Source organism: Apteryx rowi, unplaced genomic scaffold, assembly GCF_003343035.1.
Source record: "Apteryx rowi isolate R43461 unplaced genomic scaffold, aptRow1 scaffold_54, whole genome shotgun sequence".
Classification (NCBI taxonomy): Eukaryota; Metazoa; Chordata; class Aves; order Apterygiformes; family Apterygidae; genus Apteryx; species Apteryx rowi.
Window position 1 is genome coordinate 2,526,607 of NW_020450805.1, and position 27,427 is coordinate 2,554,033.

The following is a 27,427-nucleotide window of genomic DNA, read 5'->3' on the forward strand; positions in this document are numbered from 1 at the left end:
GCGGCTCCTCCCGCCGGGCGGGGCGGGCAGAGCCTCGGCGCCATCTTGGGCCCCGGCGCCGCTYGAGGCCCCCGGGGCCACATCTTGGCGCTCGGGGCAGCGCGGCCTCCCCCAGCCTAAGGCGCCGGCCGAGGCCGCGGGGAGAGCCATCCCTGAGAGAGGCCCYCCGGCAGAGCTCCTCGCTGCCGGCCCTGAGCGAAACCTGGGCAAAGGGGGCTGACACCACCAGGGCCGTGGTGCCCTCTGGGTGTGTCTCGCTCTGAGAAGCAGCAGCCCCTAGACCGGCTTTGGCGACGTTTTCACTTATAACCCACAAAAAAAATACAGCTTTCGGGGTCATTTTACTCCTCCCTGGCCACCCGGCCATGGGCAGCTGAGACGGTGCTGCGTGCGGGATGAGGCAGGCCCTGGGGCATCTCCTGCTGTGTCCCCTGGCAAGCATAGCAACGAAGAGTGGCACCATGTTTGTTGCTGTTACCAACGTGACTGCTGGCAAAGGGGCAGGCGAGGTGCAGAATAGGGCCGAGGAGCACAACCAGAAGTGGTGGCTGGCTGCTCTTTGGGAGCCAGTGCGGTGCAGCCACAACTCAATAGCAGGGTTATAATGAGCAGCTGACTGTGGCAACAGCTTTTGGTGAGGGCAGCTTGGAGGCTGAGCACCTCCTTTGCTACCCTCTCTGAGAGAAGCTGGTGCCAGTCAGAAGTCTAAGGTGGAGCTGGGAGAGCTACAGAAGGGTGGCCAGTCCAGGAGTCGCGACCTGGGGCAGATCTGGAGACAATAACTGCAATGTTATTGTTAAGGGTGCAATGTTCTCTTCCACAGCTGGCTGGATCTTACAGCAGACTTCAGTGCAGCACGGAGGTACATGAGCCAGCATGGGGCTGAAATAGTAGAGTTGCACTTACAAGGAGCTCCTGGTAGGTTAATCTACCCTCCTAGGAATCAGGGTCAGCTGGAGGTGTTTTCCTCTTAAGAGAAGTGGGGCAGCACGTGGAAGGATTCTGGACCACGGCTGGGCATACAAGAGAAGCAAAGGAAATAATAGGGTCATTTATTATCCCTCTGCTGGTTTTTGCTTCCTCAGCAGGGAACAACACTGATTAGGAAACAGCCTGACAGAACAAGGAAGCTGGGGAGATGGGCATTTCTTTAGGCAGTAGGGGCATGCCTGATGCTCATGGTAAGGGAGAGGACTTGGTCACATCCCTTGCTCAGTGCAAGGAGGCAGCTGGTAAAAGGTGGAAGGATTGGAGAAGTGGTGCAGGCTTGCTTACTTCTGCAGCACAAGGCCTCTAACCCTCTACCTGTTTAGAAATGTGAGGGGCACAGCTGACCCCCTTTTCCTTCACAGAAACAGATTAGAGGGGTTTGCCCCCCTTTCCCCCCATTAGGTAGTCCTGTACTTGGAGAGAAATGGGAAGCAGGACCCCTGTGGTTTCAGCTCCAGTGAGCTGAAAAAGGAAGCCAGCGATGTGGAAATTAGGTTAAACCACATAAGTAGGCAGCTTTCTGCACATAACTAAACTGCTAAGGAGCAAGCTTGGCTGCTGTGTATGGCAACACTCTAGTAAATTCCAATCCAGTGGGTAACTAAGGGACAAATCCAGGCTCCTCTGCTTTGTTTGCAGGCCAGGGCAGGAGAGAAGAGATGGAAAGTGAGGTGGAAATAGGATCTGGAGGGGGGACATTAATTCTTCTCCTTGGGAATGGAGGGAACAGGTCATCTGAGCCAAGGGCTGCACATTATGTCCTGATATGAGACCAAGGGGGAGCAGCAGATAGGAATCTGGACTCAGATGTCAACTTTAACACTTTGGCTGCAGTGTCTAATTTACAATATAGGTGTGACCGTGCTCTCTTAGTAATCCATTGCTGTTCTCTAGAGATATCTACAGATCCCCCTTTCTCTGTCTTGCACAGGGGTGCATGTGGACTTGATATTGCACCTGCAAGGTAAACCATGAGTAGACCCCAGGCCTAGCAACACATCTGCATCAGGATATGAACAGCTTCTGCCTGCATCCAGCTGTGCAGAACTGGTACAGGTGATGGTTTTCAAGGAGGGAGCTACCAAACTCGGAGGTCACATCAACTGGTCCAAGAGAGGGATGAGATCCTTTGTATTGCAAGGCTGCAAGTGGAAGCGGCTGAATGTCAGAGTGCCGGACAGGGGGATGACCAAGTAAATACCAGCCACTGATCAGCACAGGTTGAATACAAAATTGCACTCAGTCTCACCTCACAATTACTTCCAGGCACTAATTAACCCATGCTTTGTTAAACACACTATTTTTAGAAAGGTGTTTGGAGGAGCCCCTGGGACGTGTCCCACTTCAGTTGACAGCAGCAGCCCTGAAGTATTACTTAGAGCATCAGGCTGCTTCTAAAGTCCTAGTGCTGGCATCTCCCCTGCCTGCTGCCTAAAGCAAGAATGCTTTAAGGAGGCAAATCCCCTACCTTGCTTTGTGCTCACATACATTGGGAAAAATGCACAGGAGCTAATGGTTCAAGGCCTTGGCTCACTAAACCTAATCAGGGGCTATGCAGAGGAGGATTCAGCACAAGTATTTTGTCAAGAGCTAGGCACTACTGCCTCGTCATGTGCAGTTACCCAGCAGGTATGAGGAAGGTAGTTTATCATTTACTGTCTGGGACGCAAGGAAGGAGAGATGACTCTACACCGATGCCATAAATAGCTAACACATAAATGGAGAAAAAAGGTGGACAACCATCAGCTAGAGTGAGACTAGGCACAGAGAGAAAAGCAAGTGGGAGCAGCCTACTTGCAACCTGAAACACAACTGAGGTGACAAAGTATAACAAGGATGGACTGTAAAAAGGGTTGGATTCCCAGATAGTGCAGAGGAGAGAGGGAGGCCATAGCATGCTTTTATATATACACATTTTACCTTCCTCTTTTTAATCTAACAGCCTTATATATTTAGTCCAGCTGAAAAATAAAAAGGGGCTTACACAATTCTCATAGAGCTACCCTTCCTCAAAGGGAAAGGAGGGGGAATTATTTTAGATTTGCTCCAACCACCATAGCAGGAAATAAAGGCATTAAAGGCAGAGATAGTCTGGCATGATGGAGTTGTAATGCTTGTCCTGGTAACTAGAAGACTTGAAGAAGCACTGAGAGATGCCCTCCCGCAAAGACTTTATGAAGGTTGCATGCTCAGCATGCTCTGTGGAGCTGTGACAACGCATGCACTTTCCTGCAAAAGCGTGTCCCTACAATGCTGGCTCTCTCAGGGCTCAGTAGAGCTCTGAACTTTTGCTTGTAAAGAGCACTTCAGATTCCAGCTCCTGCTGCAGAGAGAATCAAGGCTGAGAAAGTGGGGCAGAGCAAGCCCCACAGCTACCAAAACTGGGGGGGTCAGTCAGTTGTCACCCTGGTCAGCCTTCTCCAGTCCAGACACAGCACATGACCTGCACAGGGGTAGTGAGGACTTTGCTCACTGCCATCCCCTGTGCTTTGAGTAAAAGCCTGGGTCCCAGTTGGGTCCCTCTGATTTAGCCAAGTGGCTAAGCACAGGAGGCAAGCACAGCTCTCCTCCAGTGGTGCCCATAGATTCAGCAGGCATGAGAGTTTGTCCCACAATGATTTTTGGTCTGGGCTGGAATTATTTGAGTGGCAATTTGCCATTGACTTATTATTATTAATTGAAGCAGATGACCAGCCTCACTAGAGTCAGGCACTGTCTTCCTCTCTTTCTTTGCACCTTGGCTCCAGGCTGAATGCTGCTACAGCTGCATCCTCTCCCATCAACATAGGCAAGGGGCCAAAGAGAGCGATTCTGACATGCCCTCTGCCTCATGCTCAGCTCATTTGTGGGAACACCAAGAGAGGGAAAGTCCTTGGCTTTTTTCAGTCTGAATGTCAGGGTTGCTCCTCTCCCCCAGTCATCCAGAACTACAAGAAGAAAGAGAAGCTGAAAACTGGGTATCAGTTAACAGCTTTCCATTTTTGGACCAGTACAAGTTAGAGCAGTGAGGAAAGATTACATCCAAATTATGCAATCGTGAGTTCCTGAAGTTCAGGTAAGCCTAGCCTGGGTTGCTCCATTTCTATAGTTACTGGAGCTTTCCTGCATCAGGACACTGGAGCTGAATGTGCCAACTCTATTATTACCATTGTAGACTCCCCCGCTTCTCTTCTTGCTTTATGGAAGTGCTTTGACTGGGAAGAATTTGCCAGAGCCTCTCTCTCAAGGCTCAAGAATCCCTTCAAAAAATAAGGCCTAGCCCCTACTTGAAAAGCCAGAGAATACACAACAGACTGTGTAACCTGTGGTACACAGAGTGTACCTGTGCCCTCAGAGGTCTGGGGCAGCAGGATGCCTCTGCTGACCAGAGAGAGAAATGAAGTAAAAATTGCACATCCAGGAGACATGAGAGCAAGGTGCATGAGGGTGAACTAGCCTCTGCAACAGAAGTAGCCACAGAAGACTGTGCGCACACACACACACAGCCTCTGGGGCAGCCTGCAGTGCTGCAGTCAGAACTGCAGTCCCAGGGAGCGACCCAGGCAGAAGGGAGATAAGAACAAAAGGTGCTGTGGAAGCAGAGGGACAGAGATACACTTCTTACATACACAAGAAAAGGGACAGTGAAGCGAGGCAGCAGCTTGGACCAAGTGAAAAGAGAGAGGAATCAATCTGGAGCATGACAAGAAAGAGAGGATACGGTTAATCATCGTGCTGTTTCAAAAAACCAAGCAGGCTAAAGTTCATGTGCCTTTTGGCAACTATTGAAAAGCTGTCCAAGAGAGGTCAGGTAACATGGAATATTTGAAGTAGGACAGGACAAAAGTGCAAAGAATTCTGTTTTGAGTCTAGGAAGGGACAGAAAAAGGAACAAAGACCCAACACCACTCTCCCGTTAACACAAGTAGGCTCAAATGTAAGACATCATTCAGCACCAACATCAATTTAATTCTTCCCTCTTCAGGACAGGAACAGAGCGCATAGCCCTGGGGCTATAGGAGCAAGCAGAAAGATGGGGGAAGGGATGAACTGAGCTGGGAAATCCCAGCTAAGCGTGCAGGTGACAAAATTGCTCTACCCCAAACAGCCCAGGCCTGGGCAGGGGAAGAGCCTAATTCTTCTGAGTCACTGAAGTGCTGTCCACTCCACTGCCCAAAACTGCAACCCAAAAGAGAAGTCCAGGAAAACAACATAAAACCAAGTCCTGTTCCTGCTGTTCTGTCCTCTTCCTAGGAGACAGCAGGTAATACTGCCCTATACAGCCCCAAAAGTAGTGAAGGAAGCAAGTCCAAGTTTGTGAAACTACAGGGTCAATGCCACAGCTTTGGCTGTTGTGTTCAGTATAGCATTGGAAACAACTGGAATGTCTCTGGCAACTCTCTGAAAGGGTGGCATGTTGGGTCCTTCCAATGTGTCCAGGATACCTGCAGGGAACAGAAAAAAGGGGAGAGCGGCAAGAGTTAGTACCACACTGATTCAGATACAAATGACATTTATTCTTGTTCTCTCTGGCCAGTGGCTGATCGTGGCAGGGCCTAGGATGTGGGAAACATGGAGGGAGAAGACATCTAGCCCCAAGGAATGGACAGACAGCCTTTGGCTTCAGATAAAGCAGTAAACACTTCCATCCAGAGAGCACTGTGTACAGATCAGAGCTTATCCCTGGGGCAGGGAAACTGCGTATCCTCAAGGGAAGCACAGATCATGCCATCTTGAGAGTGCCAAATCCAACCCTCTGCCATCTGACCTGAATGCAGACACTGCTGGGGGATGCTGCTCTGCCAAGGCAGCCTTGTAAAATCCTCTCCCCACCTCATCCCAGCACAGACCCTGCTCTCTCTTAGATCCACTGGTTGCTTCCATTCTGAGATACACTTGCAGACTTACATCAGGAGCTGCAGCTGGGAATGCAATATGGAATTTGTATTGCTGCAATGTAAACATAGACCAGGTTTGGCAGCAAACACATGTACTGATGCAAGTGTCTGTCAGACCTTATCAGTTACCCTCTCAAGACTGATAATCGGTCCTGGAGATTGTTTAAGAAAATTGCTTGGAGTATATTCTACCCTATCTCATCTCTATCCGATCAGGGCTTGGAACCCTGGCCATGAAAATGGATCCAGGGAAGAACTGTGTTTACATTTAAAAGGACTTTTAATGCCATGCTATAATCCCAAATTATTCAGGCTTATCTGCAGTATCATGAACAGGACTGGCTGCCTAAACTCAAAAAATGGGCTACAGAATGGCAGGTTTAGGGATCTGGAAACTTTCTGGTGATTGAAGATTGTGACTTTTTTTTTTTTTTTAAAAGGGATAGTGGCTTTTTGTTAGGGGAAAACAAAAAAGATGCAAAAAGAGGACCTGAATATGTACAGCATGCTAAACAGCACAGACTGGAGGAGATGGAGCTTCTGCTGTCTGTGTTGTACAACACAAGATAAAAAAGGCATTACGCCAATTTTAAGAAGAAAAAAGATTTTTCTTATGACACATTGACTGTGGATTTTCTTATCACAGGAAAAGCAACCTGACTTCAGCAAGATTCAGGAAGGGACTGGACATCTGCATGAGAGAAACAGACAGTGCTGTAACACTTCATTTGTGGGGAAGATTAAACCTGTTGCCTCACAACTTCTGTCTTAAATCCTATGACTCAGCTCACACAGATTACCCCATATCTACCTGCTGCCCCATTTTGACAGCTTCCTCTAACACAGCTAGTGCTGGCCACTTTTGGATAGGAAATTGGCACAGATGGCCCCAGGTCAGATCCAAACCAGACATATTTTTTCTGAGAGAGAACAAAAAGCAGCTCCTCTTTCCCCAGATCTAAGAGGCACTGCCTTCCTACCTCCCTTTCTTACCTTCTACCACCTTGTGATAAGCAAAGTGCAGGTAGAGGAGGAAAAGCATATGCAGAGCAGCAAGGGTCCCACACAGGATGAGCCGCTGAGTATGTCCCACGGTACGCGACACCAGCACAGCAACCTAGGAGAGAGGTGGAGATTAGGGACAAGGTAGCTGCTACCTCAGACTTTGGCGTTGCAGTCAGGAGCACACAGGCAGATGAGCCAAGTGGTAAGAGCCAAAGGAAGCACTTCTCAGAGACTCTTTGGCAGTTTACACCACCAAATTCAAACTAATCTGACTTTGTTTCACGTAGGTGAAGCTTGTCCAGCCTTGCCAAGAGTTCGGGATGCTCAGGCAGGACTCTCCACTGCAGTAGGGGCTGTAAGGGAGCAAACCTCCTGCAGCCATTAGAGTTGGTGAGGATATTAAGCCAAGTGTCACTACCAGACACCAGTGGCCAAACAACCCAGGAGCATCAGGCTGTTCTTCATAGCAACCTAACTGGCTGCAATATGAACTACCTGCACCAAGGAACAGAAAGCAAATGACATTTTCCTTTTTTCTCATCCCCAGAGCAGGAGGACACCAGGCTGCCTGTCCCTTACCATTCGTAGTGTAGACAGTCCACCAACACCTAACCAGAAGATGTAGAAGAGGGAGTGGAAGTGGATATTATAGGTGACAAAGAGGGTGATGCAGTGTCCAAAGAGGCCATAGCCCTGACAAAACAAAAAATGCATGTGTTATGAGTGGCAGTCCCACATGAAGGGCCATTGGTGACGAGCATGAGTAGCCTACTCCTGCGGCATTTCAAGGAGGCAAAGCTTCACTAATCACTCATTCAATGCCCAAGAGTCAACCAGCACACCAAACACAGAAGCCAGTGTGCTGTGGGAGCAGCTCACACCTAGCTTATCTGTCTGAAGGATTCACAGGGATGATAGAGATCACAGCAACYTGGGAAACAGAGAAAGTCAGCCTCTGTTTCCAGAGAAATTGGAATCTCCTGTTTTTTACCACCATGCTCCCAGATCAGGAAGTACAAAGCAGGAGATCTGCATGAAGCAACAGCCACTTTGCGCTTATCCTCATACCTGGGATGGGGCAGGTCAGAAGAGCAACTTGGAATTCCAGGTTATCCCCATGCAATAGGACTGCAGTCATCTGGGACCATGGAATTACGAGGAGACTTCCACGTCTCTGGGAAGACCTCACACACCACCCTTCTGCTGAAGCACTGTGCAGCTAACCTGCGTCTTAGGGCAGCCCTATCCATACATACCAACAGTGACAGCATCTGCACCATCGTGATTTGGGCATTGCACAGATATGCCAGGAAATAGATGAAAGAGGAGACGCCCAACCAGTAACCAAAGCAGGTGCCAATGGCTGTGCCCATCAGTGTGCCTTCCCTCTGCAGAGACAGTGTTAGGGTGAGGAGAGCGCTAAGAAGTGACCCGCCAGTACCCAAATTCCACCTCAGAGTTCCCAGAGCCTTTGCTCGGCATTACTGAATAGTTGGCCAGCAGCATCCAGGATGCCACATAACCTACCACCAAGCCCTCCCAGCAACAGAGCATCAGGACTTTCTGATGCTTTCTTCCTCCCACTCCTAAACTAACAGGCTCTTCCTCAAGTCAGTCTGCTTTTCAGCAAGGTGCTATTCAATCATGGAAGAGGTTTCCTCTTCCTCTCTAGTATCATTATGTCAATCCAGACCCCCATGCAAACCCCAATCTATCACCGAGACTCGCCGTACAATGATGGTGTCTGAAGTTTTCATCCCATGCAAGAGGATGGCCACCAGCGTGAAAACCAGCATGAGGGGCCCATAGAGCTCRCCTGCAATTTTCTACAGGAGGAAACAGACCAGGGAAGGTTTGGTTAGTGGTCCTGGATGCCAGACTCCCCATCCCAAGCCACGTGAGAAATGCCTTGGATGAAGTTTATCATCTAGCCACCTACTGATCTGAGAAGTAACAGTAAGGCCACTGCTGACAGGAGCCAAGCAAAATAGGTCATGTGATTAGGAGTCAAAGTGGTGTTAAACAGGATGTGGAAATGCGATAAGTGAAGTCTGGAGATCTAGAACTGTACCAGCATTACGGGTAGCAGAAAGGGGTTTAGAAGAACCCCGGGAAAGAACTTACCAACAAACGTTTTCAGGGAGATGAACACCTAACAAACTCAGGTYCCTACTAACATGGGCTAATTAAAATCTCCAAGGTGTCTGTGGGACATTCTCTTGACCCATGGAGTCTGATTCAGCAAAAGGGAACTCACCTGTGGGAAATTAATCATCTTCACAGGAATCATGGACTCTAGCAGTCTGCATCACAGAAAAGCATAGAACGACATCAAAAGCAGGGAAAACAACAAGATTAACGAGATGCTTCAAAAGTAAAAGATCCCATACACCAGTCACCAGTGTTTTCCTGGTGATGCAGTGTCACAGGCCTTGGTGGACACAGATTCCTTCTAAAGGGTCACAAAAGGTAACTAAAGAAAACGATCTTACTGTCAACAGGTTAACTTTGCCAGGTGGATTTAATGAAAATGTAGAGATATCCACCCAGGGATAAGGGAATCACTGCCAGAAGAGCAATCCCTAATTTTTTGAGCCAGCCAACTCCTTGACCTGAGGCTGGATGAAAAGATGCATGTTGATGATATAAAGCCTTTTCCTTCCTGATAGTGGGCTAGCCAAGCCTCCTCACAAGTCAGTCCTAGATAAAAACCATGTGACAAGCAAGTGACACCATGCTTTAAAAATATAAACAAACTGTATTTCAGTGCTGGCTCCTTAGGCCTTGGAAGGTTTTAGAAAGCCTCATTCTCTCCAGTTAGATAAGCTGCTCCCTGAGAAGACACAAAACTTTGCTCTTCTGACCACAACTGTGTTGCAGGTCCGACAGAAGCCATGTAATGGGGCTGGGCAGTAAAGCGCTGAAGATGCCCCAAAGCTAGAGAAGCTCTGCTGGGCCACAAGTGACACCGCTGCCAGCCTACCTAAGGAACCTCTTTAAGGACAGGGGGACAAAGCCCAGCATGTCACCCTGCATCTGGGCAGCGCCACAAGGGTGGCAGCCCACCCCGAGCTGCTTGCCTGGGGGGCAGCTGCTCGCTGGTGAGGAGTCGCTGGTGCCCCCCGTAACCCCAGGCGCTCCTGGCGGAGACGGCCAGGCCGCGGCCCTGCCCACCTGGTGCGCACTTGGACAGGCTCCACGTCGAAGTAGGGCCGGAGGATGTCGATGTTGGCGTAGAGGCTGAAGGCCTTCGAGGCTTGCCTCTTCCCCACCTGCCACATCTGCGGAGAGAAGGGAGCGTGCAGTGGCCGGGCCGGACCCCGGGGCCGGGGCGGCCGCGGCCGGGCGGGAAGCCGCGCTCACCTGGTCAGCGACCTGCCGGCCGAGCTGCCCCCGCAGCCCCTTCATGCCCAGGAACTCGCCGTCCTCCTCCTCGGCGGCCCCCGCCTCGCCCTCCGCCTCCTCCTCCTCCTCCTTCATGCGCTGGTGCATCTCCCCCATGTCCTCGAAGCTGGAGCCCGACGTGTCGTCCATGTTCTCCATGTCGATCACTGCGGAGCCGCCGCCCTGCGCCGGGGGCAGAGGAGTCGGCGTCAGCGCCCGCCCGGGCCCCGCTCGGCACCGGGCCCGACCCGGCCCGGCCCGGCCCGGCCCTACCTGCATGTTGTCCTCGAAGCCGCCCCACTCTGCCGCGCCGCTCCTGCCGCCCGGCGCCGCCGCCCCCGGAGCCGCCATCGTGGCCCGGGCCGCACCGCGCCGCGCCGCTCTCGGTGCTGGCGGCTTCGCGGGCAAGCCGGACCGGGAGGACCCGGATGTGACAAGCTCCCCCTCCCGCACCGGCGGACGTGGAGGCCGCGCCCAAGCTCCCGCGAGATCGCGCGAGCGCGGGCTGCCGCTGCCGCCATGTTGAGTGTGGCAGAGGAAAGAGGAAGTGCGCGGTGGGAGGAAGGTGAAAGACGGTGAGGGAGACTCGCAGAGCATACGGGAGCGCGGGCCGCGCTGCCGCGGGGCTGCCAAGCCAGCCTGCGGCAAGGGAGGGTTGAACGCCCCGACCCTGGAGCGCCACACATAGGCGGGGACAAGCCCGCCTGCCCGGCCGCCGGGGGCACGTCGGCCCGTCACGTGACAGGAGCCTATCCGGCCCCTCCCCCCCCAGCCCGGCCGCGCACGCGCTCTGGTAGCGGCAGCTATGGCGACCAAGCGGGGCACTGGGGAGATGCGCGACCGCGTGGTGCTGGGCGAGTTCGGGGTCCGCAACGTGAGTTGGGGCGGCGCGGGGCTGCCGGGTGCCCGCCTCGCTCCCGCCGCCGCCCTCACGGGCGCTCTGTCTGTCTCCCTTCTCGCAGGTCCACACCACGGACTTCCCCGGCAACTACCCCGGCTACGACGATGCCTGGGATCAGCTGCGGTTCGAGGAGGTGAGCGCGGCCGTTGGCGGGGGGCAGCCATTGGCGGGGGGACGCTTACAGGCTCCAGGCGGCGGCGCGCGGCGGCCGTTGGCGGGAGCGGGCCCGTGGCGTGACGCGACGCGTGGCCCGTGCAGGGGTTCCGCGTGGACGTGGTCCGCGAGGAGGACGACGCGCTGGAGTTCGACATGGTGGGCATCGACGCGGCCATCGCCAACGCCTTCCGCCGCATCCTGCTGGCTGAGGTACCGCCGCGGGGCCGCCCGGCGGGGAGGGCGAGGCCTGACGGTGCCCCCCGGGCCGGTTCCCCCCGGGGGCGGGTCCCCCCCAACTCGGGTGGGCTTCGGGGTGTGGGGTTATCATTTCTGCGCCTGCGGGGGGGAGCCCGCTGCAGCGTTTCTGCAGCAGGGCATGGGGGACAGGGCCCTGTACAGAGAACTGCAAGCTGCCTGAAAGTGGGGCCCTAGGTGTAGAGCAGTCTGTATGATGGGTGTGTGTGTGTCGTGTGTTATTGTAGTCCCTGAGAACATCATCTCTATTTTAGAAGAGAAACAAAAATTCTTTCTACCTGTGCATCAGGGACCCAGAGAGGGTTAGGGTCTTAGCGGCATGAGCAATAGCAATTGTAACTGTTAAGGATGCTGAGTAATGTGCTGTTGGTAGTGTCTGTGGATTGGTCTGCCCTTTATCTTTCTCACTTTTTTTTTTTTTTTGATTAATCTATGGGGATAGAGGAAGAACTCATTCATATTTGTATTGGGTAGCCCAATTTGATAGAAATACCAGTAAGAAGAGTCTGCAGAACAATTATTTAGAAGAGAGGAGTGAAAACGAGTGTGTTCTAGATGGATACTGTTTTAGTTTGTAGTTGGACTGTCATCTTGTACTGACTTGATCTGTCGTCCTCTTCTTGAGGTACCAACGATGGCTGTAGAGAAAGTCTTTGTGTACAACAACACTTCCATTGTGCAGGATGAGATTCTGGCTCATCGCTTGGGCCTTATCCCTATCCGAGCTGACCCTCGACTCTTTGAGTACAGAAACCAGGGTAAGAGTCTTGGATCTCTCTTAGATCAAATAGAAATATTGAAGATTGCCCCCAAAGTAGGAAACCAGGGGTCAGGTAAACTGAGCAGAAATGTGATTCTATAGAGACTTATGCTATTCTCCCTTTTCCAGGAGATGAAGAAGGGACAGAAATTGATACACTGCAATTCCAGCTGAAAATAAAATGCAGCCGAAACCCTCGGGCAGCCAAGGAGTCATCTGACCCCAATGAACTGTACTTCAATCACAAAGGTAAGGTCTTTCCATGTCCTAAAAATAGGTGCTGTTGTTTTTCTTGGGAGACAGAAGTTGGTCCATTCTCTCAATCTTGTGAGCGGAGAGAGCTGATTCCCTTATTCTGCTAAACTTTTTACCAGCTCCAGTCCTGTAGCAGTCTGCTTTCTGAGGCAGCAGCTGGCTGATGCTTGTGGCTCCTCTTCACAGTGTACAGTAAACACATGACATGGGTGCCCTTGGGAAATCAGACAGACCTCTTCCCAGATGCTGACTTCCGACCTGTTCATGATGACATCCTTATCGCACAGTTGCGACCTGGCCAGGAAATAGATGTGCTTATGCACTGTGTCAAGGGTATAGGTGAGTCATGGGTCCTGGCGGTAAGGGGAGAAGGTGTGTGAGTGCTCGGACTAGGGCGTGGATGTGTGGAGGGGAGAGGTGGAGGGCTGGCTTTCCTCTTTGACCTTTAGGCCCTAGCATCTTTATGCTTTTGTTCTGCGAGGCCTGTCCTCACCCTTACCTCTTTGTGCAGGTAAAGATCATGCCAAGTTTTCTCCTGTGGCCACGGCTAGTTATCGACTGCTCCCTGACATTGCTCTCCTGCAGCCTATTGAGGATGAGGCAGCTGAGTTGTTGCAGAAGTGCTTTTCCCCTGGAGTCATTGAGATCCAGAACGTCAAGGGTACTTTATTCACTGCTCTAAAGTGCCTTGTTCCTCACAAGTCTTAGCAGAGACTGATTAGAGACTAGAGACAAAACCATGTTGTGATATTGTCTTGCTGATCAGCAACTGTTCATGCTATTCTGAGCCTGGTTTTATGGATGAGTGGCTGTCACATGCAAATATGTTTGCTGATGAACTGGGATCTTCCTGAAACGCTAAGGTATTGTGTGTCTGTCTGCAGGGCCCTGTGGCTGCTTACTGCAGCTTTCAAGTACTGCTCAGTTTGTGTAAGACTGTGTAATGAGCTTGGTCTTTCTAGCAGTTGAGCGTGGGGATGACTTGTATCCTGCCCAGGGGTACGTAAAAGCGTTGTGTTTGGGTTGGAACTGCCCATTTCTATCATGTTTGAATTTTGTGTTGGGAATGTGCTAATTCTTTATATATGTGGCTTCACTGCCTTTGCTGGTGGGCGAGTGCTTGTTTGGGGTGTCTTTTGGTCATGGGAAGTGCTTGTCCCTATTTGCTGCTGGTGCCCATCTTGTTTTGTCTTTTTCACTTTAGGAAAAAAAGTGGCAAGAGTAGCAAATGCACGACTGGACACGTTCAGCAGGGAGGTTTTCCGTCATGAGGGTCTGAAAAACCTTGTGCGCCTGGCAAGAGTGCGAAATCATTACATCTGTAAGTGACCTGTTTTCCTCAGAGCAGAGAGCCTTTCTCTGTTGTGTGTGCAGCATAAGCAGAGACTTGGCCAGCATTGCTATCTCTGGTCTCTGTCCTCTTCCCCCTCCTCAATCATTAGCATTGGTGCATTTGTATGCTAGTGGGCAATTACTGAGACTGTGGTTTGGTGCTGTTTTGGGACTGAAGGTGTTTGTGCTTCTTGCTGGATAATGCTGTAACCTCTCCTCTTCTGGCTGTGAAGGTTTAGCTTGACAGGAGTGCAATGTAAGGGAAGATTCAGGGGCAGAAAGGCTGCAGACAGGTGTAGGCTGAAGCTGGATAGTGGCGGTACTGACTTGTGTCTCTGCAGTTTCAGTGGAGTCTACGGGTATCTTGCCTCCAGACGTGCTGGTGAGTGAAGCCATCAAGATACTAATGGGAAAGTGTCAGCGCTTCCTGAATGAGTTGGACTCTGTGCCTATGGAGTGACCAGGCTGTAGCTGAGAAGCACATCTCTTCACTGCTGGTTTGGGCTTCCTGCACCTGCATGCAGGGGTGGCTCTTCCTCTCTAGGCAAGAGATCTGAGATGGGTTCGTTAGATTCCCAAGACCATCTCTTTGTATTTGTTTTCTGTTTGTAATGAGCCTCCTTGAGGAAATGCCCTAAAATAAAGGCTTTTTTTTTTTTTTTAAACAGTTATGTGCCTCTGTACTGTTAACAGTTGTAAGACCCTAATATACAGAGAAGAAAGTGCCAGCAGGCCTAAAGATGAGTAATAGGATTTATTCTGGATGGCATACACTGTCTGAAGAGGGCTGCTATGGCAGTGTAGTAAAGCACTTAGCAGCAGGTCAGTGAGATCTTAACGCAGTCCTGCCCTGGTACTGACTTGCTAGCAGCGGCTGTCTCAAACCAGCTCTTTGTTGGTTAATTGATGTGGTAGATGAAAGGCTGCACTGTTACATAGTATTGGGCTTCTCTGTGTAGTAGCAAAGTGGGGCTTAAAAACATGCTCTGTAAGGACCGACTGTTCCCTGTTATGTGTCTCAGAGTGAGGCATTTCTTTCTTGGTGTTAGCCAGGTTTGACTACTCTGTTCTCCCTTTCAGYGTGTGAACTTGAAGCAGAGTTAAGAGTTTACTGGGGAACAGTGGCAGAGTAGGTGGGAGCTAAAGGCCTGTCCCCACCAAGGGAAGCCKGTGAGAACTTGCAAGCAAGTCTCTGTGGTGAGCACTCTGTTAGTCAGCACTAGGTATTTCTTGTGAAGGTCCCTATTGTCAAGCTTATAAATGAACAGGAACTCCAAAGAGTGGCTGTGGGTACTGCTCTGTTTCAGTGACGTCAGTTAATGCTTATTAAACTGCTAGAACTGGATGCAGAAAATCATACTTTATCTGTTTCACAGGGGTAGTTACCTATAAGTATGTTTACAGTACAAGTATTAGGCTGGATGTGCTGTAGGAAATGTGTGTGTTCAGGGCAAAGTCAGTGAGGATCTGAAAGTGGGATAGAAACAGCAGTGACCCTTGGTGGCATTCTGGCCACAATCCCAGGCCTGTCCCATGCTATTGCACTGTGTTGCAGACCCATGCCCTCCTTCCAGATTTTTTCAAGACAGCTGGTAACTAGTTGCTGGGAAACCGGCTGCTTCCCTGTCAAGGCTATTCTGCGTGGAGGGGAGGCAGTTGGAGTTTCACAGATGCGCTTGCTGGCTCTTGCACCTCTGCTTCTTTCAGTTGTCTTGCAGGAGCCTTTGCTGCAGAACCTACTCTGCATGATCTAATTCTTCTGCTTACAATCAGAAGAGAGTGTTGGGAATCAAATAGCTAGGCCTAAGTTTTGTAGTCTGTACCTCCCCATTTAAAGTTCCTAACAGCCACAGCCACAGCCACGGTGTCTCCCTAGTGCTTTTGCTTCCTTAAAACTAAGACAGCCCAGCTCTACAGTACTTGTCTCACGTGTATGAGGATTCTTAGTGCCAGCACAGGCATACAGATCTTCTTTTAGATCTGGACTGTGATTAGTTCTTAATCAACTTCATTCAGGTTTTACTACTCCTTTTCAAAAGTAGTAATTTATAGCTGGATTGTTTCAGTTTAAACAAGCTGAAGCAGCTTCCCAGTTGAGCTGGATTACAGCTAGGGCCTCAGAAGAAGGTTTTGTAGCAGGAACTAATAGTGAAGCTGTTCAGGCTCACCTCTTGGAGGGCTTCTGCTTTAGTTGTAATAGAGGACTTGCAAGCCTCAGGACAAAACAAATCTTCCAGGGTTACTGAAATGGTAAACTGAGAGAATTAAGGCTGAATAGCTCAACTACAGTATTGCTGCTAGCCATTGTTCCTCCCAGCAGTAGCTAAGGTGGTGCTCAGAGGCTACATTAGCAGCATATGCAGCTTTCTGTTTCTGGGGGCTTGGAAATATCCTGGGATAACCGAAGAAAGCCCTAAAGACCTTTAATTATATGGAGTTTGTTGTTTCGTATGTATTGATGGAGTTTAGGAAAGAATATGCTACTGTTGACTGGTTACTAGCAGGTGTGGGAATAAGTCTTTCATGCTGGAGGAGTTTAGAAAGCTTCCAACCACAGAGAACAAAAAAGTTATGTGAAAACGTCAGGTTCTTCAAACAGGAAACAAAACTTGGGACAACTCCAAACCCACTGCTGGTGAAACAGTGATGCAGCAATGGACTAAAGAAGCAGCCTGGAGGCTAAGCCAGCCTCTTTGCCCTACTTCAGATAAGCCTTGCTACAGTGGAAGGAAGAGAGGAGAAAGAACTCACTTCAGTACATCCAGAGCTGTGTTCCCAAGAGACAGTATGTCAGTCGTCATTAACTTCTTGTGCTGTCCTTAACCACTATGAGGGATGTCACCCTTGTGGCACCTTAAACCTTTTATTAAGGTGTCCTTACAAGCTCCTGCATCTATTGTAAGGCAACAATACTAAACTTGCCATTCCTTGCGTTTTCAAGGCATGCTTTGTCTTCTGTAGCCATGTCAAAGCATTCTTTGTAAACATGTACCCTTCAAGCTTTGAACACAGCAGCTGTGGTAGAATTAAGATAAGCCAGCTCTGACTGATCAACTAATACTTTTTAAATGCATCTTTTTCCTTGCCTTCTAATTTAATTAGCTAGTCTGGGAGGGTGCATCCCCATCCTGATTATTGACATGTGACAATTCCCAATTTACACTGACTACTAGCAAAGGTGCCTCCCTTCTAGCAGATGGGATAAGGTATGCTGAACAACCCTTAGGAAGGCTTCAGCTTTTATTGAAGCAGCTAGAATAAAATGAAATCATGACACCATATGTATGAAACTGGAATAGCTTTACTGACATTCAGAGGTGTAACACAACCAGTTCAGAGACAGCTTCAGATTTAAACATTCCTACAAAAAGGTTCTAAAAACCATTTAAAAAACCCCCTTGTGTCTAGCATGAAGTCACAGAATGTTAAAAATACCACAACACAATAAATACACCCAGCCTTTGCTAGAGCCAGGAGCCATGTTAGCTCAGGAGTTTAGAAAAAGTTGAGGCCAGGAAGAAATTGGAAGGTGCTGGTGGAACAGCAGGGGCAGGAGGGTGAGTGGATTTCCTCAGGCCTGCCCTTCCTTTCAGCCCCCTCCACCCTCTTCTAAGCCAAGCTTTTCTGTCCAGTCCAACCTAGTGGAGACACTACCTTTGTTCCCCTCGTGATTTATTACTTCCTCTGTCTCCTGAATGGCAAAACCACCAGCTAGTTCTGGACAGACTGTCCCAGCTCCTGTACCACTGTGCTAATGTTATAATAGATTGAATGAACCATTTATCACATAAGAATAACCAGCTTTGCAGCCTGGAGTGGTTTGCTTGATTCCCACCTCCTCCAAAACCCAGTTTCTGGCCAGGCTTCTCTCCCGTAAACAGCATTATAAAACCCTACTACCTCCTGCCATGCCATGCAATCCTCTGACAAGTACCATACTGGGTAAAAGTAGAGGCTACTGTCACCTCCACAGTGACAGGGTGGGCTGATCCCTTTTGGTTTGCAGGTGCTTCAGCTATTGGTCCAGATTTTGTGTACCTGCACTGCCATGTTCTAGTCTACAAGGCATGGTTAAAAAAAAATTCCTGTCCTGCTCCTGAGAGATGTAAAGGCTGGCACAAAGCAAAAGCCTTCCGTTTGGCTCTGGGTAGAACAAGACACATGAACATACATACATGACGACAGTGTCTGCCTCCTTCCAGAGAGGAGCTGCACCTTAAGAAGACTGAACTCAAGGGAGAGCCTAGAGCACTGCAAGGCTTGCTGGCACACAGCCCTCAGCCCAGGGCTCTCAGAGTCCAGAAGGGAAACAGATTCATCAGAAGACAAGTCCACTAGGGACAAGCACCTATGGGCATGACAGGAGTGTCTGATGTGTTCCCTGCAAAGCCTGGTTACTGCCACCCAGGGTAAGGTTAGGGCAGCCCCTTTTCAGATGGGGCACTATTCTGCTTTTTGCATTACTCCTAAATGCCAAGGGATGAAGGGGTGGAGTTAGAGACACCCAAGGCTAGAGAATGACCAGGCTTTACCTAATGGAGTCTGTAGGCTCAGCTTCCACCTTGCAGAGAAGCAGAAGTCTAGAGTAGCTAATACTCGGAGGGGAGGGGAAGGAATCAGAAAAGCTTAACGGACTGGATCAAATGCCACCCCAGGCCCCATCCCCATGTAGGGAGAACAGGACAGGACCTGTAAGGGGCTTTATTCGGGTGAATGCTYGTGGAGATGACAGGGAGAACCTAATGTGCTTACTATGAGGAGAGACAAAATATAAGGTAGGGGAGAAGATGGCTGCAGTGTCCCTGGCTCAGGGCTCAAAGAGTGCAGTGAGGCCCTCTCCATCCTCATTCTCTAGCACGTCTGTCTCCAGTGATGGCTTCACCTTTTTGAAGAGAGATGGGAGGTTCCGGATATGAACCTCCTTGCGGAACTGCTCCCCGAGAGACTTCTGGAGAGGACAGACAGGCAGGTTTTAGTCATTACTGCCTTCACAGGCCCACTCAGCCCAAGCGCAACCTACTTGCATCTCAGAGGCAGGCCCTAGTTTCTGAGCAATCCCTAGACCCACACCCCCTGCTTGGGTTTTAGAGAATCCCAAAGTGCCAGGGCATCTATGGTAACCACTAATGTAGACTGCACCACACGCCCGGGACTCTAACTCAACACCTCAGACTCCAGCCTCACCAGCCTCACTAAAGCCCTGCAACTGTCTAGCAGCTTTGTTCAAACATTTGAACGCCCTGTCCCCCATAAGTACCCACTGCCTTGCAGAGAGAAGTTGTTGCTGGAGGTGCTGCTCAGTCAGTGTTACCACCCCCACCCTAGCTCCAGGTTGAAGAGACCCAGTACAAATCCTGAGAATACGCTGCAACAACCTCCTGGTTGGAAAGGGACATGCTGGGTAGAGGCAGGCAGGCTGGTTTCCCAGTCACTTCTGTGGGATGTGAAAGGAAACAGGTTCATTTTGCTCTAGGATATCACCTACCCCAATGCAGCCTGTGATGAGGCGCTTGAAATGATCCTTCCGGCGCTTATCTGCCACTTTCTGCAGTGTTGGGTTGAGAAGTTTTGACTCAAACTGCTCCAAAGATTCCCTCTGGATGTCTGGGACCTGCTCCATCACTGCCCTCAGCTCAGCATAGCGAGGACGCTGCAGGGAGAAGGATGGTCAACACAGCTCTGCTAAAGGAGCCGTCCTGCCCTCCTAAGGGGGCCCTTAGCACCTCTGCTTCCCTGACCCAAGCTGGCACAGGATTAGTTTTCTACCCCTCCSCAGCCAACCTGGCATCCTGACAGAGAGCACAGTTTCTCACCAAGGCCTCGTAGATCTGGAAAGCCAAGTGGACAAGAGCTGCCATGCAGCCATCGTGCTGCCCGTGCGTCTGTAACCCCTTCAGCACACTCGTGAAGAACCAGGACACAGCATCAGGTAGCAGGTTTCCTGGGAGCACCTGGGGAACAGGCACTGTCAGCACAGAAGCAGGATACTGATACATGACTGCCTTTCTCCAGCAATTTACTTTTCCCAAGGAGAAGGTGCCCAGGGATGGAGCATCCATGCCTCTCACTGCATTCAGAGCTTCCTCTCTCAACTGTGCCAGAACTAGTTCCCTCTTTCTCCCAGAGGTACCTGTTTGAGCAGCGGCCAGCAAAGCTGTGTGGTGGTTCTTTGGCACGACAGGGTGTCCTTCCAGGAGAGGGATGTGTAGGCAGTGATTAACAGAGCAGTGCAAACATCCTGAAAAGGAGTCAGCAGGTAAACCAGTCAGAAGAATTATTTCCCACCTTGAGGATTCATGTCTGAAGGGAGCCAAGAGACAGCCCAAGGAAGTTGAAGGACCTCCACAGGGGTATGGTCTGAGAAGCCTGCTTGCTGCTGCTGCTGCTCCAGCAGAAGGTGTTCAAAGGCACTCAGGTGTGCACAATAGCAGCCATGAGGAACCAACTGCAGGCAAACCTGCTCCCTTCATCCCTTCTGGGAAGGCCCCAGAGCGCTCCCAGTGCTCACCAGCTGCTCAAGTCAGTGCCAAAGCTTCTGAGGCATTTACAGACAAGGAGGAGTACAGAGGTATGTGGGTGAAGATACTCTGCATGGTGGGTTGTGGTAACACTTCTGACTGCTGTGCCAGCTCTGGGAGATCTTACAGAAAAAAAGAGCTACTGTGAAGTTCTTCCTTGTGAAGACTGAAACCCAGGATGGGTGCAGGGCCAGGGAACACCCTGGGGGGCTGAATGCCCAGTGCCTCACCACATAGAAGGCCACAGAGGGTCTGAAACACTTTAGCTACATGTTATACCAGATCCTGACGTGTGAGTGCTTTGTGGCTTCTGCAACAACTAACAGGGCTCTTAAAAACAAGGATGTTCCTGCCAGACTGATTCTCACAGTGGGGAATGCTCAGGCAGACTAGATCTTTGTAGCAGTGTCTGGCTGCACTGCAGACAAGTGTGACAAGGACTGCAGAAAAAGGATGGTACAAGTTAGAGCACGTGCCCTTACCTCCTGCTTTGTCAAACACTTGCCAAGCTCAGTAAGCTCTGCACTGGCAGGAGGAGTCACCTCTGTGGCCATCACCTCATCATCTGCAGAGCAAAGAAGAGGCAGCAGTGTGAGTGTGGCGTCCCCAGGACTGAGGAGTACAGGGAGAACTGAGTTGGGAACCAGGGGACAGCACACACAATCAGTACACTGGCACATCTTGCCAGAACATCTCTCTCCCCAAGCAGGAAGCACCCAGCCATTGTGAGGCAGGAAGGGCACCCAACTAGCTACTCTCCAGCTAAAAAGATGACTGTGCACATCCCTTGTCTCCTCAGCCCTCCTCTTGGTACCTTAAGAAGCAGCTGCTCCAACAACTTGATTTCCCACATGCTACCTGTGAGCTCTACAGCAGAACATTTGTCCCTAGGCTAGACCTGTTTTTTGTGTAGCCCCCAGACAAGAAGTGTGGCAGAATCCAAGCTGAAGGCTTGGTACCAAACCTCCACCCCTCTCACACAACCTCCAGTAACAGGCCAGGGTCTCCCTTTTAAGAAATGGGAAAAGTGTTAGCACACACCAAGAGGGAAAAGGCAAAGGTGGGCATTTACTCACCGTCTCCRTCTACAGTAGCAGCAGTGTTATGCTCAGCACCTTTCTTAGAAACACAGCAAACAGCTGCAAAAACAATTGCAGGTCAGAGGAACAGAAAGGGGAAGATGCTACTTCAGGACATGCAGAGATTATCCTGCATAATCTGATGGGCTGACAACTGCTTCAAGCTCCCCCCAGCTCTCCCTAGACCTTGTTCTTTACACAGTATCTGAAGAACCTGAAAGCACAGTATAAAAGCCAAATATTGCACTAACTGGAAGTCTGAAACACCCCGCTCACAGTATCCTTCCTGTTGGAACCTGCTGCAAGGTGGCTGCTTTAAACTACTGAGAACCAGAATGTGCAAAATCATTTGAAGCCTAGAACCTGAGGAAAGCAGCATTTTACAGCAACGAGGCTAATCAAGAAGGCAGGTGCAAGGTTGACACCCTGTAATCTCTATGTGGAGTTAATTTTTTCCAGTCTCTCTGCTCAAAACCACACTGGCAAAAACATGAAGTTGGAGAAAGGGAATACAAAGGAGATCTGCTTGTGGGGAGGAACTCTCTTTCTGACTGGCTGGAGACATGGCAAATGCCAGCAACAAAAYTGCTCTATGCTCAGGTTGTCCACAAATCAACATCATGTATCTGACTCCAGGGTACAGAAAGGAAGAACCCAGATTCCAAAGGAGGACTGGACTCCTACAGTGACAGCGCCAAAAACATGGAGCCCTAGATGCCAACAAAACAAAAGGAAGACAATGCTCTTTCTTCTGAAGGTTGTAAACTGAGCTCTTACTAGGTTTAGGTAAGATTTTCACAGGGTTTACTGTCTCATATCTGGCTTCTAAGGATTATGTTAATCTCTACTAGCTGTAAGTTTTACTGCAAACTGAAAATACCTGTAGTCCTCTCCAGGGCAAATTTCCCAAACATCCCAGTGGACCTAGCTTAGTTTCACTTACTGATGAGATCCATGACTTCACGGGTCAGCAGCCTGACCAGCTGCTCCTCAAGCATCTCCTGAGACTCAGGATTGTCGTCTGCAGCATCATCCTCACTGAGGAGAACAGGTTTTAGTGTGAGGGGAGCCAGTGTCTTAATGTATCCCTTCTATCCAAGCACAGGAGTGAGTCACCATCAGGATAAACAGAAAGTGAGACCGAGGACTAGCTAAGACCACCACTCCCTTGGTGAGGTGGGGATTACTGAGGTGCAACTGTGACCAGGAATAGGATGGGCTGAGCAAACTCCTCACCAGCATTATCTGTTATTAGCAAGTCCAAAAGCAAAATCAAGGAGCTGCAAGCTAAGTCAAAGTTCCAGAAGGACCAGTGTTTTTCAGTGCTCTGCTGGTGGGCCTGTTCCCATCCCCAGGGCAAAAGGGCCCGTGAAAGACCAAAGCTCCAGCCCACTACCCATTTTCCCCTTCCAGTATTCATCAAGGGATGAAGCTTACCAAAGCATGCTTCGCTGGTTGATCACTTGCCATTTCTGAGACAACCTCTGTTTAAGACCAAGACAAAAGGGAAGATTCAATAACTTTCTAAGGAGCCATCCTGGATACAATGTAAAGATGCCCAAGCACTACTCACTAGGAAGCAGTGACAACTGCTGACAGAAACACTTGTAAGAGTTTCTAATACAGCTCTCATCCTAAGCCCGACTTTGAACAGGACAGGAACTGCTAGTTAACTGTAGTGAAGAGCCAGAAAGCTGTTGTGGCTGTGCTGGCTCTAGGAATCCGAGTGAGCTGTCAGGAAAATGAGGGGATGCAGGCAAGAAGACCCTTATAGAAATTCTCATGGCTGAAGACTGAGGAGTTGACATCCACAAATTTGAATTCACAACAAGGGGTGCAGTGGGACAGCCAGAGTTCAACACACCTCAAAAGCCCCCCTAGACAATATCAAAATCATTAAGTATCAGGGCTGTGCCCTTGCCCCGGCTGGCTTTGGAGAGATGCAGACATTCTCACATGTTGCTGCCAGCTGCTACAAGGAGCCCAGGCTGCCCAGGAACAGGCATCAAACCAGCTGTTTTCTTACCACATGCAGATACGTGAAGAGTGGTCCCAGCATGGGGCAGACAAGGGTTTCATAGTATTCTGGAGGGCAGGAGAGTACCAAGGGCTTAACAAACACACCTGCACAGAGCAGTTAAGGAAGAGACCCAGTGCGTGTGGCTGGCTGCCACGGCTCCTCTTCTAGGAGAGGCAAAGAGCCTGCTCCCTGCCTCCCAGTGCTAACAGCTACTCATTGCTCACTGAACAACACTGCAAGCAACATCACCTATCAGGCTGTGGGAGGAAATGCCAAGGACTTGGTCCAGCCATGAAGTAAAAGATACACCTTTAAACCCAGCTGGCCACAGCCCTGAATTAACAAGTGGCATCTCTACACAAGTGTAAGGTGTTCAGCCTCCTCTCCTGACAGTTCAGCTGAGAAAGCCAAGAGGAAGGTACTTAGTGCCTATTTCCTAGCTGTGGACTGAATGTCCAAGCCCTGGAAAGTGGCTGGGGACTCCAGATGGTCTCCCATGCAAGCACTGAGTCAGACACCATACTGCCAAACGCCTACACTATCCAAGCCCCCTTGCTCCTCAAAAGGCAATCCCCACCTCTCATGGTGCATCAGGACAGCACAAATCCTTTGTATGCATCTCTGACCCCATGCACTGCTGTTCCTGCTCATGCCCTGCTAGGCTGACACCTCTGCCACGCCATGTGTATCCCTGTTTGCCTACCTTCCCAAACATCCTTCTTTGTCTAGGCCATACTGAAAATGATGCCAGAAAGCCAGCAGGTTTTAGATTTACATGCTCAAAGCTTTCCTAGCTGGCCTGAAACAGTGACATAAGGATACGGAGCATAGGACGCAGTCTGTAGTCAGGAATGTTGTTGAGGTTGATGAAAGCTGAGCTGAGGAGCTGGGTGGCGAGACCCTCAACGGTATAGAAATCCTGCTGCATGGAGGGGCCTGCATTTCCCAGGATGTGGAAACTACAATGCAAAACCAAGTTACTTGCAGCTGTGCTGGATAGCAGGTACCATGCCTCTGACCTGGCAAAGGCTGCAAGTGCTATCATTTTGAGATTAGATAGTTGCCACGTTCTTATGCAAACAGTACAGAGAAATTTTAGCATAGGATCTCCCCTTTAGGATACCTGCAGAAAAGACAATGAATTAAACATCTGAACAGTAACACACACTTTCAAGTGCTGATGTTGTATCCTAACACACGGGATTAAAAGCAAAGAAACAAACTAGGTCAGGATATGGAATGGGCGTTCCAACCCTACTAGCCACCTGTGCAAGAGTTACAAGCAGATCCACATTTGAGGTACTTCTTCTAGCAACTATGTTCCATGTGTGTGTGGTGGGTTGCAACTGTTAAGTGTAGTTCACCACTGCTCCTAGCACTTAAGAGATTATGGGATACAGCGCACTTGAGAAGTCTAAGTCTAGAACTAGGCTGCACCCAGCAATGGCTTCCTGCACCAGCTATGCAATGTCAGATTGCGTGTGGGAGCTCTGGTGCTCTTACCAGTTGTCGTAGAGGGTACAAAAGAAGCCTTGCATCCTTTCTAAGACCGTTTTGTAAACAGGAGAATCATAAAGCTCCAGCAGAGGCTGAGGGAGACCTGTGGGAAAGAATAAAGCCAGCTTCATTAATAAGAGCACAGTGCATCCTTCACAATGCGTAGGACAGGCCCCAGCCAGCCAGGCCTGATGGCAGTGAGGGAAATGCTCAGCAAGGTCACATGCAGCCAAAAGGGACAAGATGTAGCAACCCTGGGGGAGAACTGTAGAGGTCAGCTGAGTTTCAACTGGTTGTACCCAGAGTAAAGGTGTTCCAGCTAAGGTTGCTATAGCCCTGCCTTCTTCCAAAACAAAACTTACTGGAGCCATCAGAATCCAGTCAGAAACAAAGCTGACAGTTCTACAGCTCCTCTAACAGCCCATCCCTGCAGATTTGTATTCATCTTTGTTGGGGGACGCATGTTACTGCTGAACCATGGTATCAGTAAATCTCCAGAGATCAAGGCTCTGCTGCTTTATGTGCAGTAGCTCACAGAAAGAGAGAGAGTTTACAGATGACAGAAAACAGGTAAAGGAAGCATGTCCTTATTTTACTGATAGGAAACAGAGACARGAAAAACAAAGCAACTTCACCAGTCTTTGACTCTCTGGCAGAGTTTGAAATTAAACCTCAGCTTCCAGAGTCAAGGTCCATACCTTGGCCACAAGGCCACCCACTTTTGCTTTGCTGGAAAGCCTTCTGGGTTCACAAGCTCAAGCTTCTTTTTAAGAAGGCTCCAAAAGCCTCATTTTAATACAGCAGCTAGAAACAAACAGCAAGGCCAGAGTGCAGGACACAGTTCATGCCCCGTAGGAAAGGTCTCTCCATGAGCACTCAGGGATCCCACACATTCCTCCTGAAGAGAAGCTCCTTACCTAGGATGGCATTCTTCTCCACCTCCAGCATGTCTAAGGCCTTTGCAAATGTTTCCCCCAGCTTAGCCACCATCTCTGGCATGTAGAGATTGTTGTGAGTCCTGAAACAGAAGAGCACTTGGTTTATACTGGTGTGGGTCAACCCCTTTTGCCCTTGACAGTGGGATCCTCTCCTTCAGCTTGTGAACAGCTCCTCTGTGGCAGACGATGAGGAAGGTGAGACCAAGCACGTGTGCATGGGATCCCCCTTCCCCACCTGCAAAAATATTGGGGAAGCTCACCCGACAGAGACGTGGAGTGACTCCACCTCATGTCCTGAAGCTCCTGGCTGCCCCTTCCACTTCCTTCAGTTCACCCCACCCCTTGCAAGTGCTGGCAGTAAACTCCCAGCAATTCTCCAGTTGATGCTGGCAACAGCTTATTAGCTTGGCCAAAGGGATCAGAGAATGTATTTTAAAAACTGACAGACACGGATTCTGTAATCTCAAAAGATCTTCTGCACCTAAGGCCCCTACGGCGGGAGAGGCTGTTCCAGCTCCAAAATACACACACTGCCCCCCAGGGATGGGTCACAGTCCCCAGAATGGCAGGCGGCACTGGAGGGACTCTAGGGAGAACTTCAGTCCAATATAGGCGTTACTCATGGCAGACACACATGCCCCCTGGAAAACGCATCCGACTGGGAACAATTCCACATAATCAGGAGGCAGCCATGGTCAGCTCTCCGTGAGGAACGCCAATTCAGCCACGGGTGGCTGGTTCTTGCCATCCAGGCCAAAATGGGTCCCCTCTTAGCCAGGGTACTGACTTTCAGAGCTGGACTTGGCGGGGGGTGTCTCTCTCACCTACCTCTCTCCTTTGAGACCTCAGACCTCCACTCTGGGTGTCGCCAGCTGCACACAGCACAAATCCTGCAGCCTCCTCCAAAACTGCAATGCCATTGTACCTGCTGCTAGAGGTGATCAAGGGCAACTCAGTATCTCCCCCTAGAGCAGCGTTTCCCAAAGCAGGGTGGGGGGGGTGCGTGGGAATGGCTGGGGGGAGGGAGCGTGGACAGACCTCAGTATGTTCTCCAGAGTCTCAGCTTTCACTCATGTCTTAATGATTTTTTTTTTTGAAGGTCTCTGTTCACAATCCTGGCACCCCGATGCAGTGACGTCTGCCTGAGTTTGCAGAGAGCCTGAGTTAGCTCCGAAATGGCAACTATCCCATTTCTCTCTGCCAGCGTTAAATACTTCCCTGCTCACTGCATGTGAGGAAGGCAAGTATGTAAGTTTTGTATGAAAGAGCTACACAAATGACTTCTTAACCACTCATACTCTCATTCTGGGCTGGATCTACCACCATGCAACAGGCCTCAAAGGGGCAGAAGCTGGTTTTAATTTCTCAGCAGGAGTCAGGGAGAAGCCCAGGTTCCAAAAGTTTGGATAATGTTGTTCCACTGACTCAGAAAACTCTGCATTTCTGCTTGATGCTATCCT

The 27,427-nt window shown here is 50.1% G+C and overlaps 3 protein-coding genes across 6 annotated transcripts in view; 1 reads left to right on the plus strand and 2 right to left on the minus strand.

Moving 5' to 3' along the window:
• Window positions 1–4,907: 4,907 nt before the first annotated feature.
• Window positions 4,908–10,618, minus strand: YIPF3 (Yip1 domain family member 3). Of its 2 annotated transcripts, XM_026081236.1 has the most exons (9): window positions 10,530–10,618; window positions 10,236–10,439; window positions 10,047–10,153; window positions 9,130–9,175; window positions 8,606–8,698; window positions 8,129–8,260; window positions 7,452–7,565; window positions 6,861–6,984; window positions 4,908–5,414 (listed from the first exon to the last, which is right to left on the minus strand). In XM_026081236.1, the coding sequence occupies exons 1-9, from the start codon at window positions 10,605–10,607 to the stop codon at window positions 5,293–5,295; spliced, it is 1,020 nt and encodes a 339-aa protein (XP_025937021.1). In that variant the 5' UTR covers window positions 10,608–10,618; the 3' UTR covers window positions 4,908–5,292. The 2 variants fall into 2 exon arrangements, with proteins under 2 accessions (XP_025937021.1, XP_025937022.1); XM_026081237.1 differs by lacking the exon at window positions 7,452–7,565 and having other exon boundaries at window positions 4,918–5,414.
• Window positions 10,619–11,013: 395 nt separating this feature from the next.
• Window positions 11,014–14,574, plus strand: POLR1C (RNA polymerase I and III subunit C). Of its 3 annotated transcripts, none has more exons than XR_003255959.1 (8): window positions 11,014–11,130; window positions 11,219–11,290; window positions 11,416–11,523; window positions 12,194–12,326; window positions 12,458–12,577; window positions 12,770–12,922; window positions 13,095–13,446; window positions 13,788–13,879. XR_003255959.1 is itself a non-coding variant. In XM_026081238.1 (8 exons), the coding sequence occupies exons 1-8, from the start codon at window positions 11,062–11,064 to the stop codon at window positions 14,373–14,375; spliced, it is 933 nt and encodes a 310-aa protein (XP_025937023.1). In that variant the 5' UTR covers window positions 11,017–11,061; the 3' UTR covers window positions 14,376–14,574. The 3 variants fall into 3 exon arrangements, 2 of the variants coding, with proteins under 2 accessions (XP_025937024.1, XP_025937023.1); XM_026081238.1 differs by lacking the exon at window positions 11,416–11,523 and adding an exon at window positions 14,257–14,574 and having other exon boundaries at window positions 11,017–11,130; window positions 13,095–13,244; window positions 13,788–13,904; XM_026081239.1 differs by lacking the exon at window positions 13,788–13,879 and having other exon boundaries at window positions 13,095–13,447.
• A 2,622-nt stretch (window positions 14,575–17,196) lies between these two features.
• The window catches only part of XPO5 (exportin 5), a 30,537-nt gene continuing 20,306 nt past the window's right edge, over window positions 17,197–27,427 (minus strand). Inside the window, exons 22-33 of the mRNA XM_026081217.1 lie at window positions 25,947–26,047; window positions 25,036–25,132; window positions 24,355–24,491; window positions 23,539–23,636; window positions 22,950–22,996; window positions 22,456–22,550; window positions 21,510–21,572; window positions 20,916–20,998; window positions 20,046–20,153; window positions 19,729–19,866; window positions 19,401–19,565; window positions 17,197–18,863 (exon numbers count right to left, since the gene is read on the minus strand). Coding sequence (XP_025937002.1) covers window positions 18,723–18,863; window positions 19,401–19,565; window positions 19,729–19,866; window positions 20,046–20,153; window positions 20,916–20,998; window positions 21,510–21,572; window positions 22,456–22,550; window positions 22,950–22,996; window positions 23,539–23,636; window positions 24,355–24,491; window positions 25,036–25,132; window positions 25,947–26,047 — 1,273 coding nt within the window. The 3' untranslated portion in view covers window positions 17,197–18,722. The remainder of the gene's footprint in view (window positions 18,864–19,400; window positions 19,566–19,728; window positions 19,867–20,045; window positions 20,154–20,915; window positions 20,999–21,509; window positions 21,573–22,455; window positions 22,551–22,949; window positions 22,997–23,538; window positions 23,637–24,354; window positions 24,492–25,035; window positions 25,133–25,946; window positions 26,048–27,427) is intronic.

Excerpts from the sequence above, each read along its gene's own strand:
- POLR1C (XM_026081238.1), top strand. The coding sequence starts at position 11,062 with ATGGCGACCAAGCGGGGCACTGGGGAGATGCGCGACCGCGTGGTGCTG. Across the intron at positions 11,291-12,193 it reads ATCAGCTGCGGTTCGAGGAG|GTACCAACGATGGCTGTAGA; the intron begins GTGAGCGCGGCC and ends CCTCTTCTTGAG. Across the intron at positions 13,245-13,787 it reads TGAGATCCAGAACGTCAAGG|GAAAAAAAGTGGCAAGAGTA; the intron begins GTACTTTATTCA and ends TTTTCACTTTAG.